The sequence below is a fragment of the Brassica rapa genome, chromosome A03 (genome assembly GCF_000309985.2).
Source record: "Brassica rapa cultivar Chiifu-401-42 chromosome A03, CAAS_Brap_v3.01, whole genome shotgun sequence".
Taxonomy (NCBI): Eukaryota; Viridiplantae; Streptophyta; class Magnoliopsida; order Brassicales; family Brassicaceae; genus Brassica; species Brassica rapa.
Window position 1 is genome coordinate 32170083 of NC_024797.2, and position 16528 is coordinate 32186610.

At 29.4% G+C, this 16528-nt stretch overlaps 3 protein-coding genes and 1 non-coding gene across 4 annotated transcripts; all 4 read left to right on the plus strand.

Annotated features, from left to right (window-relative positions):
• The first annotated feature begins 84 nt into the window (after positions 1–84).
• Positions 85–3277, plus strand: LOC103862511 (L-ascorbate oxidase homolog). The gene is made up of 8 exons (XM_009140215.2): positions 85–1032; positions 1134–1243; positions 1318–1588; positions 1688–1787; positions 1898–2243; positions 2324–2689; positions 2765–2843; positions 2936–3277. Exons 1-8 carry the CDS (start codon positions 883–885, stop codon positions 3134–3136), a joined length of 1623 nt encoding a protein of 540 aa, XP_009138463.1. The 5' UTR covers positions 85–882; the 3' UTR covers positions 3137–3277.
• Positions 2840–11215, plus strand: LOC103862513 (methylesterase 9-like). The gene is given in 3 exon segments (XM_009140216.3): positions 2840–5049; positions 10546–10680; positions 10808–11215. Coding segments are annotated over 3 exon segments (774 nt in total). The 5' UTR covers positions 2840–4692; the 3' UTR covers positions 11090–11215.
• A 663-nt stretch (positions 11216–11878) lies between these two features.
• TRNAN-GUU lies at positions 11879–11952 on the plus strand. The gene has a single exon. It is a non-coding gene; the product is annotated as a tRNA-Asn (tRNA).
• Positions 11953–12559: 607 nt separating this feature from the next.
• LOC103862514 (patatin-like protein 1) lies at positions 12560–16456 on the plus strand. Its single transcript, XM_009140218.2, has 7 exons — positions 12560–13118; positions 13279–13460; positions 14946–15132; positions 15260–15421; positions 15528–15830; positions 15909–16084; positions 16205–16456. The coding sequence occupies exons 1-7, from the start codon at positions 12981–12983 to the stop codon at positions 16281–16283; spliced, it is 1227 nt and encodes a 408-aa protein (XP_009138466.1). The 5' UTR covers positions 12560–12980; the 3' UTR covers positions 16284–16456.
• The last annotated feature ends 72 nt before the right edge of the window (positions 16457–16528 follow it).

The following is a 16528-nucleotide window of genomic DNA, read 5'->3' on the forward strand; positions in this document are numbered from 1 at the left end:
ATAAATTATTTAAATATTAGTAATTTGACTTCCATATTATTTTATTATCTTATTTGGTATATATTTTTATGTTTCATAGAATTTTTATGTGGTTTTCAATTTAATTTTACTAAATATTATCAAAATATATTAAAATATTTAAAAAAAATAGAAGTATTTTCATTGTGAATATAAAACCGTTTCTACTTATATAAAATATATATAGAGATAGATTAAATTTATGATTTTAATGGAACTATATATTTACATGAGATTTTTAAAAATATTATTATTTTATTATTTTATCGATTTGTGTCATATTTTACACCGACACAAGTTTGGACCGACAGAATTTATTAATTTATAGAGATTATTAATTTATTGAGTATTAATTTATTGAGTATTAATTTATAGAGGTTCTACTGTATAGTAGTTGTATTAGTTGAAAATAATTTAAAGCAGATTGACTTCACTTAATTTTGCTGTTGTTGAAAATATGTGATTGGTAATAAATATCCCACTTAGTCAATGTAAAATAAACAATTTTTTGAGCAAGGGGAAACAATCTGTATATGAAAATGTACTCTTGCCGACAACGAAAACTTGGCAATTTTAGTAAAATTCTAGCATGCCTATATATCCAGTAGATTTGACGTAAATTAAATGTAAAAGTTGTAAAGGCAAGCATTTTGCATGAAGTACGCCGCAAAAGAGTTTATGGGAGTGTGATGCATGGGGATTCACGTCGTCTACGCTGACAAAACTTAATAGAATACTAAAACTTAATAGTCTCTCTAGCTTCGTACATGTATTTAAGACTGTCCTTAGGTCGAACCTCAAACATAGACTCGCAACACAGATCTTGAGGGAGATCAAGATTTGATTCTATTTTGTCTTACAAAAATGAAACAAACCAATCTCCTATGTAACTTATTCATAGGAACCTTGTTAGTTTGGTTGGGCTCTGTTTTGGTTAAGGCAGAAGACCCTTACTTGTTCTACACTTGGACTGTTACCTATGGAACAAGATCTCCTTTGGGTGTTCCTCAACAGGTATACTCTCTGATCTTATTACTTATATCTATTGCCGTTAATCGTTATAAAAAATCAACACTAGTTAATGTATTTCTAATATTTTGGTACGTTGTACGTAGGTCATTCTTATCAATGGGCAGTTCCCTGGTCCAGCGATTGAAGCTGTCACAAACAACAACATTGTTGTTAATCTCATCAACAAGCTCGACGAACCTTTCCTCATCACTTGGTATATACCACACAACTCATTGGCGTATTTATTTTGTATAAGTGTACATATACTTAAAGATATGTTACGTGTAGGAATGGAATTAAACAGAGAAGGACATCGTGGCAAGATGGAGTATTGGGAACAAACTGTCCGATCCCACCAAACTCGAACTGGACTTATCAGTTTCAACTTAAAGATCAAATCGGCACTTTCACTTACTTCGCTTCCACATCGATGCACCGAGCTAGTGGTGCTTTTGGTGCTCTCAACATTAACCAGAGATCCGTTATTACCACTCCTTATCTCACACCTGATGGCGATTTCACCCTTCTCGTCACTGACTGGTTCAAATTGAGCCACAAGGTACATATACTAACACGATACATACAAGTACAACCTAATGCTTTATATTTACATTGTATACACCTAATACTTATTTTTACTCTTATTTGTGGTTACTAGGATTTGCGAAAGCGGCTTGACGCAGGCTATGCACTTCCACTTCCGGATGCTCTTCTTATCAATGGTGCTTCTAAAGGTTTAATATTTACCGGTCAACAAGGTAATGTCATCATATAACCCATCAAGAACCCTTTGTTCTTTTATTACATCCCATGGTCTAGTTAGTAGTCTAGTGCTATTATTTGATCTTTTATTTTCGACTATCATCAGGCAAAACATACAAGTTTAGGGTATCGAATGTGGGGATAGCAACATCCATAAACTTTAGGATTCAAAATCATACATTGACCCTCATTGAAGTAGAAGGCGCTCACACTCTTCAGGAGAGCTACGAGTCTCTTGACGTCCACGTTGGTCAATCGGTGACGGTCTTGGTTACTTTAAAAGCTTCAGTGAGGGACTATTACATTGTAGCCTCGAGCCGGTTTACCAAACCAGTACTAAACACTACCGCGAGTCTTCGTTACCTAGGCTCCAAAAACGCAGTCTATGGCCCTCTTCCCGTTGGTCCTACTTACCATATCCACTGGTCCATGAAACAAGCAAGAACCATCAGGTATAATAATAACAAACCAACTTGAACCATACAATCTTAGATCGGTTTGGTTTAATTCGATTTATTATGCTGTATTGTAGGATGAATTTGACGGCAAATGCTGCAAGACCAAACCCACAAGGATCATATCACTATGGTACCATACCGATAAACCGAACTTTGGTTCTAGCCAATGCGGCTACGATGCTCTATGGCAAGCTTCGGTACACGGTAAACCGAATATCATACATCAACCCAACAACACCTTTGAAACTTGCCGATTGGTACAACATTTCGGGCGTGTTTGATTTCAAGACAATCCTTAGCACTCCTACAATCGGACCAGCTCATTTTGGTACATCGGTTTTCGACATTGAGCTCCATGAGTTCGTGGAAATCGTTTTCCAGAACGATGAGAGATCAATTCAATCTTGGCATATGGATGGTACTAGTGCCTTTCTTGTTGGGTAAGCATGCACCTTTCCCTCTGTTATCTAAACCGGTTCGGTTATTTACAACAATAACCGGAGTTTTTTTTTCAGATTTGGGTCAGGGACATGGAATGAGACCATGAGAAAACGTTACAACTTGGTTGATGCTGTTGCAAGGCACACCTTTCAGGTAATAATTCTTCAAAAGAAAAACTAAGATCTTAAACAACTTCATTTAATCTAAATATATACATGATCATTTATGATTGTGTGTGTGTGAAGGTGTATCCGTTGTCGTGGACAAGCATATTGGTGTCGTTGGACAACAAAGGGATGTGGAATTTAAGGTCACAGATATGGTCGAGGAGGTATTTAGGTCAAGAGCTCTATGTTCGTGTCTGGAACGATGAGAAGTCTCTATACACTGAAGCTGATCCGCCTCTCAACGCTCTTTATTGCGGCCTAGCCAAACGTCCCCTTTAGATATTTTTCACATATATTATTGTTCTTACAAGTGGAGTGAGGAAAAAGAACAAACGTACACCTCATTGATTTTTCAATAAACAGACAGAAAAAGAAAAGAAAAACTTTATGTCTTATGAATTGTATTCGGATTGTGTTCAATGTTCATGCATCTAAACCATAATTTCTATATCACAATTATTACTAGAACTTCTGCTTAACCAAATCAAACTATTTATGCGGTTTGTATATGCTTGTGTTAAACTAAAACCAAATCATGTGTTAGAATAAAGCTTTAACGTATTTACATAATTCTTTTTTTTTTGTAATTTGTTTAGAGTCTAGGTTTTATAACAGAAACACTACCGGACAACAAGCTCGGTTGAAGATTAAGGGTCTGGTTCGAACGCAGCGGGTGCGGAAGTTTGCGGATGCGAATGCGGATGGTTGTGGTTTCAAGCGTTATTAAGCGTTTTGTATGACTGGCACAACGTTTGGAAATTTTTGTGTTTGCGGAATATTTGTGACTGGTTGATTATAAAATATTGCAGCGGTTTAATAATAAATTATCAATATTTATATTATAACATTATAAAATATAAAACGTACTATTATGATAAAATATACTAATTATCAATATAATATGATTAATAAAATATTATATTTATTTATTAAATTTTTTAAATTAGTTGAAATTTATAATTTTAATAAAATTTGTTTTGAAGATTTGTATTAAAAATTTTAAAATAATATTTTATTTCGTTATATATGTGTATATCTTTATATATGTGTATATTAATTTTAAAAAATTGTAATGAATGGCTAGTTTAAAGTTCTTATAAAACAAATTATGATATTGTTTTTTGAATTTAAACTAATATATAAAATACATATATATTTTTATTTATAATATTTCCATTTTAAAATTTTAAAATAATTTTAAAAATAATTTTATATTTATTTATCCACCCACCACCGTCCGCAACCGCAAATGCTAGCTGAAACTAATTTTTAATTTTAAGAGGTTCGGAGCGGTTCTGAACGGTTTGAGGCGTTGCAGCGGTTTGTACGATCGTTTTGAAACGCTGTCAACCGTTACCAACCGCAAAAACTGCGTTTGCGATGGTAGCGAAGAAACCAGTCAAACCTAAACCGAACTATACCAATTTTAACATAAATGTCTATTAGACGTAGATAGCTCCAAAACTTGATGTCTTGTCTGGATCTGGATAGTTCATTTGATTCAAGATTTCACGTGATTTTCCATCTTTGATTTTTCTCTCTACTTTCACAGTGGGACCAGAAAATCTTTTGTATTCAAAAACATGTTTCGTTACAAGACAAATGTTTCGTTGAATTGTCTTTCTTTTCCTAGCCTGAGGACAGAAAATTCCACAATCAGTACAGTAAAACGATTAACCTAAATTCAAATATATTTATTTATAAATTGTACAGTGCAAAGACATTAATGCGACATTTCAAAACGATAAATGTCAATCGCCATTATAAATCACCACAAAAAAACCATAATTAAAACAGTCACAAAAGAAGAAAGAAGAAGAAAAGAATAATAGAGGATGAAGAAGCAATATGTGCTTGTTCACGGTGGTTGCCACGGAGCATGGTGCTGGTACAAAGTAAAACCAATGCTAGAACATTCCGGTCACCATGTGACGGTTGTTGATCTAATGGCGTCTGGTGTGAACATGACCAAAGTAGAAGAGATTCAGACTCTGGAGGATTACGCTAAGCCGTTGCTGGAGGTTCTTGAGTCGTTTGGCTCAGAGGATAAAGTAATCCTCGTCGCGCATAGCATGGGAGGAATATCTGCTGCTTTTGCAGCCGACATGTTTCCTCGTACGATCTCTGTTGCTGTCTTCGTTACATCTTTTATGCCTGACACGACCAATCCACCTTCATACGTTTTTGAAAAGGTACACAACACTATTAATAATAAAAAAACACTACTGAAAGTAGGATTTTCTAGATTTATTTTTTTTTTTCAAAATAATAAATTTTTAAAAATTTTAAAGTACTTTTAATAGTTAATGTTGAAAAGTTATATATTTTTAAGAAACACTAGATTTTGTTTTTACTTTTCTATACATAAATTATTGTTTTAGAACATAAGTGGTATGTATTTTTAACGTTAATCATATACTTAAATATTTATATAACTATTTCAAATACAATAATTTTATAATTTACATGTTATAATTAATCAATTGTTTAAAACCATATGTATTTGTCACTTCTTATTATATATTTATCTTATTGTATTTGCATTTAGTTATTAAGAAAATTAATATATTCATGAGAAAATATATTTAAAAATTATTTTGTATTTAATTTATGCTAAATTATGATCCGTCTTTCAAAGCTGGATTTATTTTTACAAATATTTGTATGCTTATTCATTTTAGATAATATATTATTGTATATACAAAATTCTAAGATATGTTAATTTTTAGACATGTACTATATAGTTTGTCAATTTTAAACCATTCTATCACCATGTTATATTTTTAAAATAAATAGTTTATATTTATGAAAATAAAATTTATAAATTTATCAATTGAATATAATTTTATCATATTTATTTTAGTATAATAATTGATAAAATAAGATATAAATATTTATTTTTCATTTTATAAACGATAACTTAAAAGACATTAAGTTATTGTTAAAATATTTTTACACAGATTTATTAGAATTTTTAAAACATAATATATAAATATATATTATATTTAAAATGAAAATATATTATGATTAAAGTAGTCACAAAGATTTTATATTATTAACTTTAAAGAAATACATGTTAATTTTTATACATGTATTATATAGTTTGCTAATGTTAACTCATCTTACCAACGTATCTTATATATTAAAACAGAAGTCACAACCTTGATTCATGTGTGATATTTTTAAAAATGGACCATTTAGATGTTTCATTTATTTCTTAATAACATTTCTTAATCATTAATGGATCATTTAAAATAATATCAATCGAATATCATAACAGCTCTATCCTATATATCAGTTCAATTTATGAAATGATACACGTATCACATAAAAGAAATTAAAATATGTCATCAAATCATGAGTGAACTCCTAACTATGTAAAAACTATGTAGCACATATGAACTTGTCGTGCTCTCTAATGACCATAGTTCATCACCTTAAGAAAATATTATAACAGAAATATTAAATCACCTAATAAATATATACAGAACCATTATTAAAATGAATCACCTTAATTTTTTTAAAATCTCTGTTATCTTAAAGTGAACTCCTTATGGTGTCATGACCTTCTAACAGATAAGAAGTTGTGATCTCTAATTTGGATCTATCGTTCATCACAAACGAATGAGGATTTAATTTTGTTTTTCAATACTTTCCAGTCCAGTTACCCAAGTACCTCAAATCAATGTAATATGAAATTTTGTTTTTTTTTTAAAATTAGTCTATCATAACATTGAAGTGTTGGATTTCCTAATACATGATTCATATTGATCATAAATTCATATTAGTTCATTTAAAAAAAACCCAATCGTACCTAACCGGTTCATAATAATGTTGACTATACAACCGATTCTAAATATATATATATACAACCTAAGCCACCAATTTTGAAAAACAGAAATCTGTTACAGTATAAGAATATACCTAAACAAAACGATTTATATGCCATAAACTTTTTATATTTGTTTATAAATCAGCCATAAAATCCTCATAATGTATCTTAAATATATATTTTAACAGTAAACGATGAGCATAACTAAATCAAGTAAATCTTACCTATTAAAACATATCCATAAACGTGTTCTATTTTATTTTAAATTCACAAATCAGTTATCCTCAAATTCACATAATCAATCTATGCTTATTTACTTTTAATAAATCAAACCTACGGTAACTAAATCTTATATATTAAAACAGAAGTCATGACTTCAATTCATGTGTGATTTTTAAAAAAATGGACCATTACTAGAAATCAGTTATCATTCATTTATTACTAATTATATGGCTTAACTTATATCATTGCTAATAAAACGACTCCTACAAAACTGGCTTGGTTAACAAACCAACATTAGATTTCTTAATAAATTATACATTGGATCTAGCGTGGTATAATTGAAGCTGATTGACATATGATTGGTAATCGATTCCACTTAGCTACCATCGTATACATGCATTTTAACCATTTCATAGATCTTGACCATCGTATACTTGCATTTTACTAGCTGTATAAACATAAACCATTTTAACCATTTCATAGACTAATACATTTTCTTATTGTTTTAGAGTTTGGTATGTTATACATGCTGTTCATGTAATAAACAAAACCAACTCTTATCTATTAAAATAGAAATGATGACTTTGTTCATGTGTGATATTTTTATTTAGATCATCATTTAGAAATTTTATTAAATGTATTTTCTTAATACTAATATAATATAAAATTTATAATTACTTAAATCGTAATATCTTTTGATATCTTTTAAATTAAAATAAAAATATCTATATTTAAAAATTATAACAAATCTTTTGAAAAAGATTATAACAAGATCTTACCTGTCAAAATTCTACATAAATATTTGCATTAATTTCGTCGTAAGAAATAAAATGTTATTACAAATTAATATATATATATATACTGTTATCTTTTATAAAATGAAAAAAATAAAATCATGTCATATTTTATCTATTTATAATAACATCAACCATTTTAAAAGAAAACCATTATATGGAACTAAATATGATAAAATTATTTTAAATTGATAAGTTAATATATTTTATTTTCATAAATATAAAAGATTTTATGCTAAAATATAATATGTTGGTAGAACAGTTTAACATCAATAAACTATATAATTCATGTATAAAATTAACTTATCTTAAAATTGTATATATACAAAAATTAATTATCTAAAATGAATAAACATAAAAATTGATTTCTTTGAATTACGGATCAAGATCATAATAAATTAATTACAAAAACAATATTTTTGAATATGTTTTTTTGTGCATAAAAAATTGGTTTTAGAATCAAACACAAAATCAATATGACAAATATATAATAAAAAGCAATATATATGTGATGATTTGAAATAATTAATTTACAGCAAATTATTTTTAAAATTATTGTAATTGAAAAAAAATGTATACATATTCAAATATATAAATAACCTTAAAAATATATACTAATTATATAAACTAATATATATATATATATATAAACTTGAAAATAAATACCCGCACGGTTGTGCGGGTCGAGATCTAGTTAGATATTATTTTGGAACATAAATATTTTATACTTTCAAAAAATAAATTATATAAATTATATAAATGTATAGATTTAATACAATTTTATTATATTTAGCTCAATATAATAATTTTATTAATATGATTGATTATGATTATATAATAGATAAAATATTATAGAATTTTTTGTTTTTCATTTTATAAACGATAACAGAATATATTAATGTATAATAATATTTCAAACTAATTTCAAAATTAGTAAAAATATTTAAATATAATTTCAAAAATGAAGATCTTGTAAAAATCTTTTAAAACAGATTTGTTAGAATTTTAAAATAAATATACTTATATTTAAAATGAAAAGATATCAAAAAATATTATGATTAAAGTATTTTAAGGACTCGATGTATTATTAGTCTTAATAAAATACATTTAATGAGATTTTTAAGTGATGGTCCAAATTAAAAAATCACACATGAAAGAAGTTATGACTTCTGTTTTAATATATAAGATTAATTGAAAATATTTGAATTGATTGAATACTATTGGTTGATATTTATTAAAAAATGTAAAATAAAATAAATAATAAATTCAATTGTAAAAAATTAATTATTTCCTTAATATGCGTGAATACTCTACAAAATCCTTTTTTTGGGAATAAATAGAGTATTAATCAACACTACTCTCTGTTTTTTAATGAGTGTCACTTTAAAAATAATTTCTTGTTACGTCATTTTATATTTCCAATGAAAAATGCATTGATCTAATAAATAAATTTATTTACTCAAATTTTTTTGGTCAACTAGATGTAATCAATGAAAACATAAATACATTTCAATTATTTTTTTAATACGTGTGAAAAGTGTTTAATTGGCACCTATAATGAAACCGAGGGAGTATTAATCAAGCCTAAAGTGTATGGTGCATTATTAGATGATAAATGATTATTATTTTAGTTTTATAAATATTTTAATTTTCTTAGTTAGGATAAGGGTTCTCTATTTTTATGGTTTTGACGTATAGGTTTTCAAAATTATGTAGATTTTCAGAATTTTTAAAAAGAAGTTTTTTTTTTGGGAGATTTTGAAAAATACCCTATTTATCTTTCAAATTTTGGAAAATATATTATATTTTATTATTTTTGAAAACTACATCTTATCTGTTGTGAAAAGATCATTATATCCTAAATAAAAATTGAAGAATATATATAATATTCTATTGTTATGATAAACAAATGATATAAATATATCTCGTGTATGCTGTATAAAAATCCTACTAAAAACATTGAAATATCCATAAAACAAATCAAATTTAGGATTCGCAAGCATTGGAGTTTTGATTTTCATCTTGGCCAATAAATTTATGTTTAAAACTCACATATAATGAAGAACAATCATTTAACAAATTACAATACTTGAATCATACTATCATTGAGGATCTAAAATAATATATCTGAAAAAAATAATATAATAATAATAATATATCTGAAACAATAATGACTTGATTCAGTAGAGCGTAATCTCACACGACTATTTGTATGACTACTGGCTGGGCTCAATATTTCATTTGCTTTGGTTGCTTGATGATACACGTGACTTGGTTGTTTAAAAAAAACATTTTTATGTATTCGGGTGGATCATAGAAAACTTTATGGCATAATATTTGTATAATCTTAGAATACATGATCCCAAAAATGAAATAAATTAAATTTGTTTGATTTCATGCTGCTATTTTTTTGTGTCTTTGTTTCGTTTTCTCTTATATGTGCAGCCTGGTTAATTGAAAAATGGAAGATAGTGTTAGCATAAGCAAATATTCAACAACAAAATTTAAAATGCCTCCACCATTACAAAAAGAAGAAAACAAATTGTTAATGTACCAAAGTATTAACGAATAAAGTTAAAATAAGATCTTTTGAATGATAGCAAGAATGAGGAGGCCTAATCGGACATGATCGGGTACTATTTAATTTAAATAGTGAAGTAACTATCTATAGATATAAGTAGTAGGGATAGTTTAGTATATTAGTCTAAGATAAAGTGTAATTTTCAAAAATCAAAAAGTATAAGTGTAGTTTTCAAATTTTATTCTCAGTTCATGCTATTTTTCCAAATTTTCCTTTTTTTTTACGTTTTTTTAATTCTGATATGTGATTGAAACTGCAGCTTATAGGAAGCCACTCAGATTCAGAAGAAATGGATTTGAAGCTTGAGACTTAAGGAACTAATGATCATCCTCTAATGACTGTTTTTATTGGACCCAAGTACTTAAAAAACATGTATCTACTCTCTCCTATCGAAGTAAGACTCAAGAGCTGCTCTGCTTTTTACAAAATACACAATTGAGAATTAGACTCAAGAGCTGCTCTGCTTTTTACAAAATACACAATTGAGAATTACAGTATAACATTTTTTGGTTGATTATTAGGATTTTGAACTGGCCAAAATGCTGATGAGAGTTGCACCGGCTCTGACCAGTAATCTGACGGGGGAAAAATGCTTAACCGAAGAAGGATATGGCTCGGTTACTCGTGTGTATATCGTATGCGGTCAGGACAAGGGTATAAGCGAAGAGTACCAGCGATGGATGATTGAGAATTTTCCGGTTAAAGAAGTTATGGAGATCGAAGATGCAGATCATATGCCAATGTTCTCCAAGCCACAAGAACTCTGTGATCGCTTACTAAAGATTGCTGATAAATATGCATAAACAAACCCGAGAATGATATCACTATTGTCATAATATTTGTAAAAATAATCTTCAACTTGCACCACCATGCATGATAGGATACATGTTTCATGAGATGGATGATTATATCAATACGAATTCACCGCTTATGATCGAAGAGCAGGACACACACGCAATGAATTCTTGAGTAGCATAAAAAACAACAAAAACAAGTAATTTCTAAATGTCTAAGGAAGGATTGATTACTTTAGCTAGTTTTGCTAATAAGATCAAAGGAAGTAATCATCAAGTGAAGAGCAGTTATCTTCCGCCACAAGCTTCATAAGAAGTTGTTTTTATAGTCTTCGACGACACATTCCAGAAAAAAGACCGCGAGCTACACATATGGTGGTGATAAGACAAATGATCTTAGCTTTGTTCTATCTCGGCATTCTACTCCACGCTGTATCTTCAGGCTTTGTCTGGAACAAATTCTAAACCCTAAACCTATTAGACGATGAGCAAATGCAATTTTGATGTTTACTGTTTCAGCTTTGTCCACATACCTTGCTCCTGGGTCCACCGTAGGAGTGGGAACCGGAAGAGTGGTGTTTGTTATCCGACATCTTAGATATCTGATTATTACCTTCTTCTTCGCCGGTGCTTTCTAGGGTTTTCTTCTCCGACACACACTAGGGTTTTAACGGTTCGATTCTTTTTTTTTTATTCACTACGGTGGGTTTCATTTGGGTTCTTGTTATGGCCATTTTAGTAAGCCCATTTACTAATCTTATGAAATCTAAATTGTTTTGATCACCCGTTATACTAAAAGCTGGAATAGCTCAGTTGGTTAGAGCGTGTGGCTGTTAACCACAAGGTCGGAGGTTCAACCCCTCCTTCTAGCGTTTTTGGTTTTTCATTTGATAGTATTATACACAACACTGTTGGGCTATGAATCAAGAGAGAATTCGTGTTTGTTACATGGAGAACACACTCACATGTGTTAAATTTTTTTCCTCGAATAGTTTCAGTGTCTCCTAAACAAAAAAGTATGTTTTTGGCTTTTAAAATACAAAAGAAACAAACGCAAAGTAGAACAGACTATACACTTTCAGTGTCTTTTCTTAAATCTTAAATATACTCTCGTATGTTACTCTATGTTTGTTTTTTATGGATTTAAAACGTTAAAATAGTGGACAATATATATTGTGTTATCATACTATAAATTAAAATGAAATTGCGAAAAGATATATTGATATAGAAATAAAGAAAGTTGCAATTATCTTAACTTATTTATAAAGCTAACAAAGCTTGAAGGAAACGTGGTAAGTAGTGAGATATAAACTCCTAAACAAGTTAGTTTTTCTTCTGAGTGTGTTAAAGAAGTTCATTTTATTAGTAATTTAGATGAAACATCAGAATCACAACCTGAAATCAACTCCGGATTATCTGACAGGTGTCTCTAGAACAAGTCTAGATGGGGAGGGAGATGTGTCCTAACAAATCCAAAAGTATCAAACTTTACTATTAAAAATCAAATAATTGAGTTTTGAGTCTTTTGATTTTGATCTCGTTAGCTATTTCGTATTTGAAAGTCCACGAAAACAACATTTCATTCTTACTTAATATTATCTAAATATTTTCTCGTAAATTAAGCTCATGACAGCTCAAGCTCGACATTGATATTGCCTGTACATTACAACAAAGAAAACAATTCAAAAGAAAAATATATAAATTACAATCATGATTAGCACGAAATGTGCGAAGAAAAAGTCTCAGCAAACAAATATATCTTATAGATTATCCTACGCGTCAAATTATGATTTATTTATTTATGTATTTATATCCTTACGAGAAACATATCGCATAGAGCATTAACGGTGAAATTTCCGATTTATAATTCTTCTAGCTCAAAAGAGATCGATCAACTATCATGGCAAACGACTCGTCCTGTAAGAGAAACAAACCGCCGTCGTGTGGATCTCTCGTAACCATCCTCAGCCTAGACGGCGGCGGAATCCGAGGAACCATCTCCGGTGTCATCCTTGCTTGTCTGGAGAAACAACTTCAGGTTATATATTACCCGAGGCCGAGACTCTCTCTATATAAGCATATTTATTTCATGAAAAAAATCATAAGGCATATATATTTTTTGTCCGGGCTTTAAACTGTAAATTCTTGATGCGGTTAATTCTATATATGTTTGGACTGATTAACCATTAAATATATAGGAGATCGATGGAGAAGACGTGAGACTAGCTGATTATTTCGACGTGGTAGCTGGGACTAGTACTGGTGGTCTCATTACTGCCATGTTGACTGTACCGGACGCGAGCGGACGGCCTCATTTTGCGGCCAAGGACATTGTTCCTTTCTACCTTGAACATTGTCCCAAAATATTTCCACAGCCCGAGTAAGAAAACAATAGTTACGCATAATAGTTACAAATAAAATAACAAAGTTCGTTACAAATTGACAATTATTAATCGCAATGATTCTTTTAACCAATTACTTGGTACATAAAATTATAAATTAACGATATACACGGATTTATCATACTTACTTAGCCAAACAAACAATAGATATCAGAACATATATAATTAATGAAATATATATGAATGAGTGCTTTAACATTATAGCGAAGAAGTGAGAGTACTAAGTGTATATCATATTGTTTTAGACAAATGATTTTTTTTTTAATTTGTCAACAACATGGACAATGCAAATACTCAAGTAATAACATCTTATATATTAAAACATAAATCACAACATTGATCTATGTGTGATTTTTTTAAAAAATAGACATAATTGACATATGTTACATTTAATCTCTAATTTTATCATTTAAATTTTGGACTTACCAGAAATTTTTATTGGGCTATCAATAATTGGATTTAAAGAATAGATGATCCATTGGATTTATACATAATATAAATTAAATAGATATAATTTAATGTTGTAATATTATACCTCTATATGTTAAATATTTAAATATTTGTCGATGTTAACTTTTAAAATTTTTAAAATTAGAAAGATTTTTTTAAAATAACAAAAATCATATTATCTAACACTGATTAATTTTTACTACCTTAAACCAATGAAAACAAATTTTAATCTATATAATTTAATTTAAAAATTAAACAAAAACTAAATATTTAATTATTTACTCAATAATATAAATCTATGAAGCGAAAAGTTTAATTTTTTATAAACTTTCTAAATTTGTGAAATGTTACAATATCTTTGAATATGACAATAAAACAATATTTTACTAATTTTTATATATATAGTTACGATTTTAATAATGAAATAATAATCCAAAAAAAAAATATATATATATATATATATATAAGAAGATACAAATACATGTGAAAGTTTAAAACAATCAATTCAATGAAAAAATATACCGTAAAATTATTATGTTTGAAAAATTGATAGACACATATATTATAATATATACCAATTTAGAATTGAAAATAAAATATTTATATAAAAATAATTGAAAATAAGTAAAATTATTATGTTTGCGCGGATCGAGATATAGTAATGATTATAATAGATTGTGCCATTTGAGATTATGAGTGAGATTGTATGGTATCAATAGAGTAAATATTTACTCTGAAAATAAATTACTCTAAATTCAGCTAAATATTTACCAGTCAGGTGAAATTTTTTTTTTCACATTTTCAGCCACTTACTGTAGAAACAGAGAAACACTCTCTAATATTTACTCTAACATTTACCAGAGAAACACATTTACTCCACTTCCCTTATTCTCTTTCCTCTTACTATCACTTTTCATTTACTCCATTTCAACCTTTTCATTTACTCCATTTTCCACTTATTTTGTACCAATCACAACCTATATGTGGGAAATTAAAAGACATTCTAAATGCAGAGGCTTGGCTGCTCTGTTACCTAAGCTTCCAAAGCTTCTGTCTGGTCCAAAGTACGACGGAAAGTATCTACGAAATTTACTAAGTAATCTTCTCGGAGAGACAAAACTTCACCAGACAATCACAAACGTTGTCATACCTACCTTCGACATGAAGAAACTCCAACCCGCCATCTTCTCCTCTTACCAGGTAATTTTCTCTTAATCTCTGTCTTCATCAAACCACATAGTGTAACTGAATTCTCAAGTTTTTGTTTCATCTTCTGATCCACTTAATTAACAGCATTAGTTCACCTTTTTTTTTTGTGTGTTTGAAGGCGTTGTTTGACCCTAGCTTGGACGTCAAGTTATCAGACATATGTATTGGCACATCGGCTGCCCCCACTTTCTTTCCTCCTCATTACCTTTCTAATGTAGATAGTCAAGGCAAGACGAGTGAGTTTCACCTCGTTGATGGTGGGGTCACTGCTAGTAACCCGGTATATCACAATCCTCTTGCCGATTTCTCAAAAATTAACAACATAAATAATTGATCTATGTCAACTATGTATATTAATTCTCTTGTCTGGCTTTTTGTGTTTATAGACTTTGGTGGCCATGACTGCTGTGACTAAGCAAATTGTGAAGAACAATCCTGATATGGGTAAGCTCAAGCCGTTGGGTTACGATAAGTTCCTAGTTATATCGATAGGGACAGGGTCTACCAAAAAAGTGGAGAAGTATAGCGCAAAAAAAGCTGCAAAATGGGGAATCATATCCTGGCTATATGACGATGGATCTACTCCTATTCTAGACATTACCATGGAATCAAGCCGTGACATGATCCATTTCCATAGTTCTGTTTTGTTCAAAGCCCTACAATCCGAGGACAAGTACCTCAGAATCGATGTAAGAGCCTTGACATATACACATCATGTCGCATATAGTTTAAATTATGTGATAGCTTATGTATGAGTTCAATTGTAGGATGATACACTGGACAACGATGCAGGTTCTACGGATCTAGCGACAAAATCTAACTTAGAGAATCTTGTGAAGATTGGAGAAAAAGTGCTTAAAAACAGAGTTGTGCATATGAATATCGACACTGGTGCATATGAACCTATTCCAGAAAATGTCACCAATGAGGAAGAACTCAAAAGGTAACTAAAATTGTGTTTCTTAAATTGCAAGTAATCTCATTGTTTGATATTAAATTATTTTTTTGGTTGGATTTTATTGTTTTTATTACAAAGATGTTAAAAATTAAATTGGTAATGCAGATTTGCGAAAATTTTATCTGAAGAACGGAAATTAAGGAGAATGAGTAGCGACACAATGACTAAAGATCCAACAAACTGATCGTTAAAAACACTAATATGGGAAGACAAATTGTGTGTGTGTTTATTCGGCGGTCTCTTGACGCCTTGGTGTTTTTTGTACTATTTTCAACAAATTGAATATTTGTTATTCTCAAAATAATTACTGATTTGTTAAGCAAAATAATAAATATATAATTACTGATTTTTTAATGATCCAGTACCACAACTCTTTTCTGTTTCAAACCCTAAAAATCCAAGGATAAGTACCACAATTCTTTTCTCGGT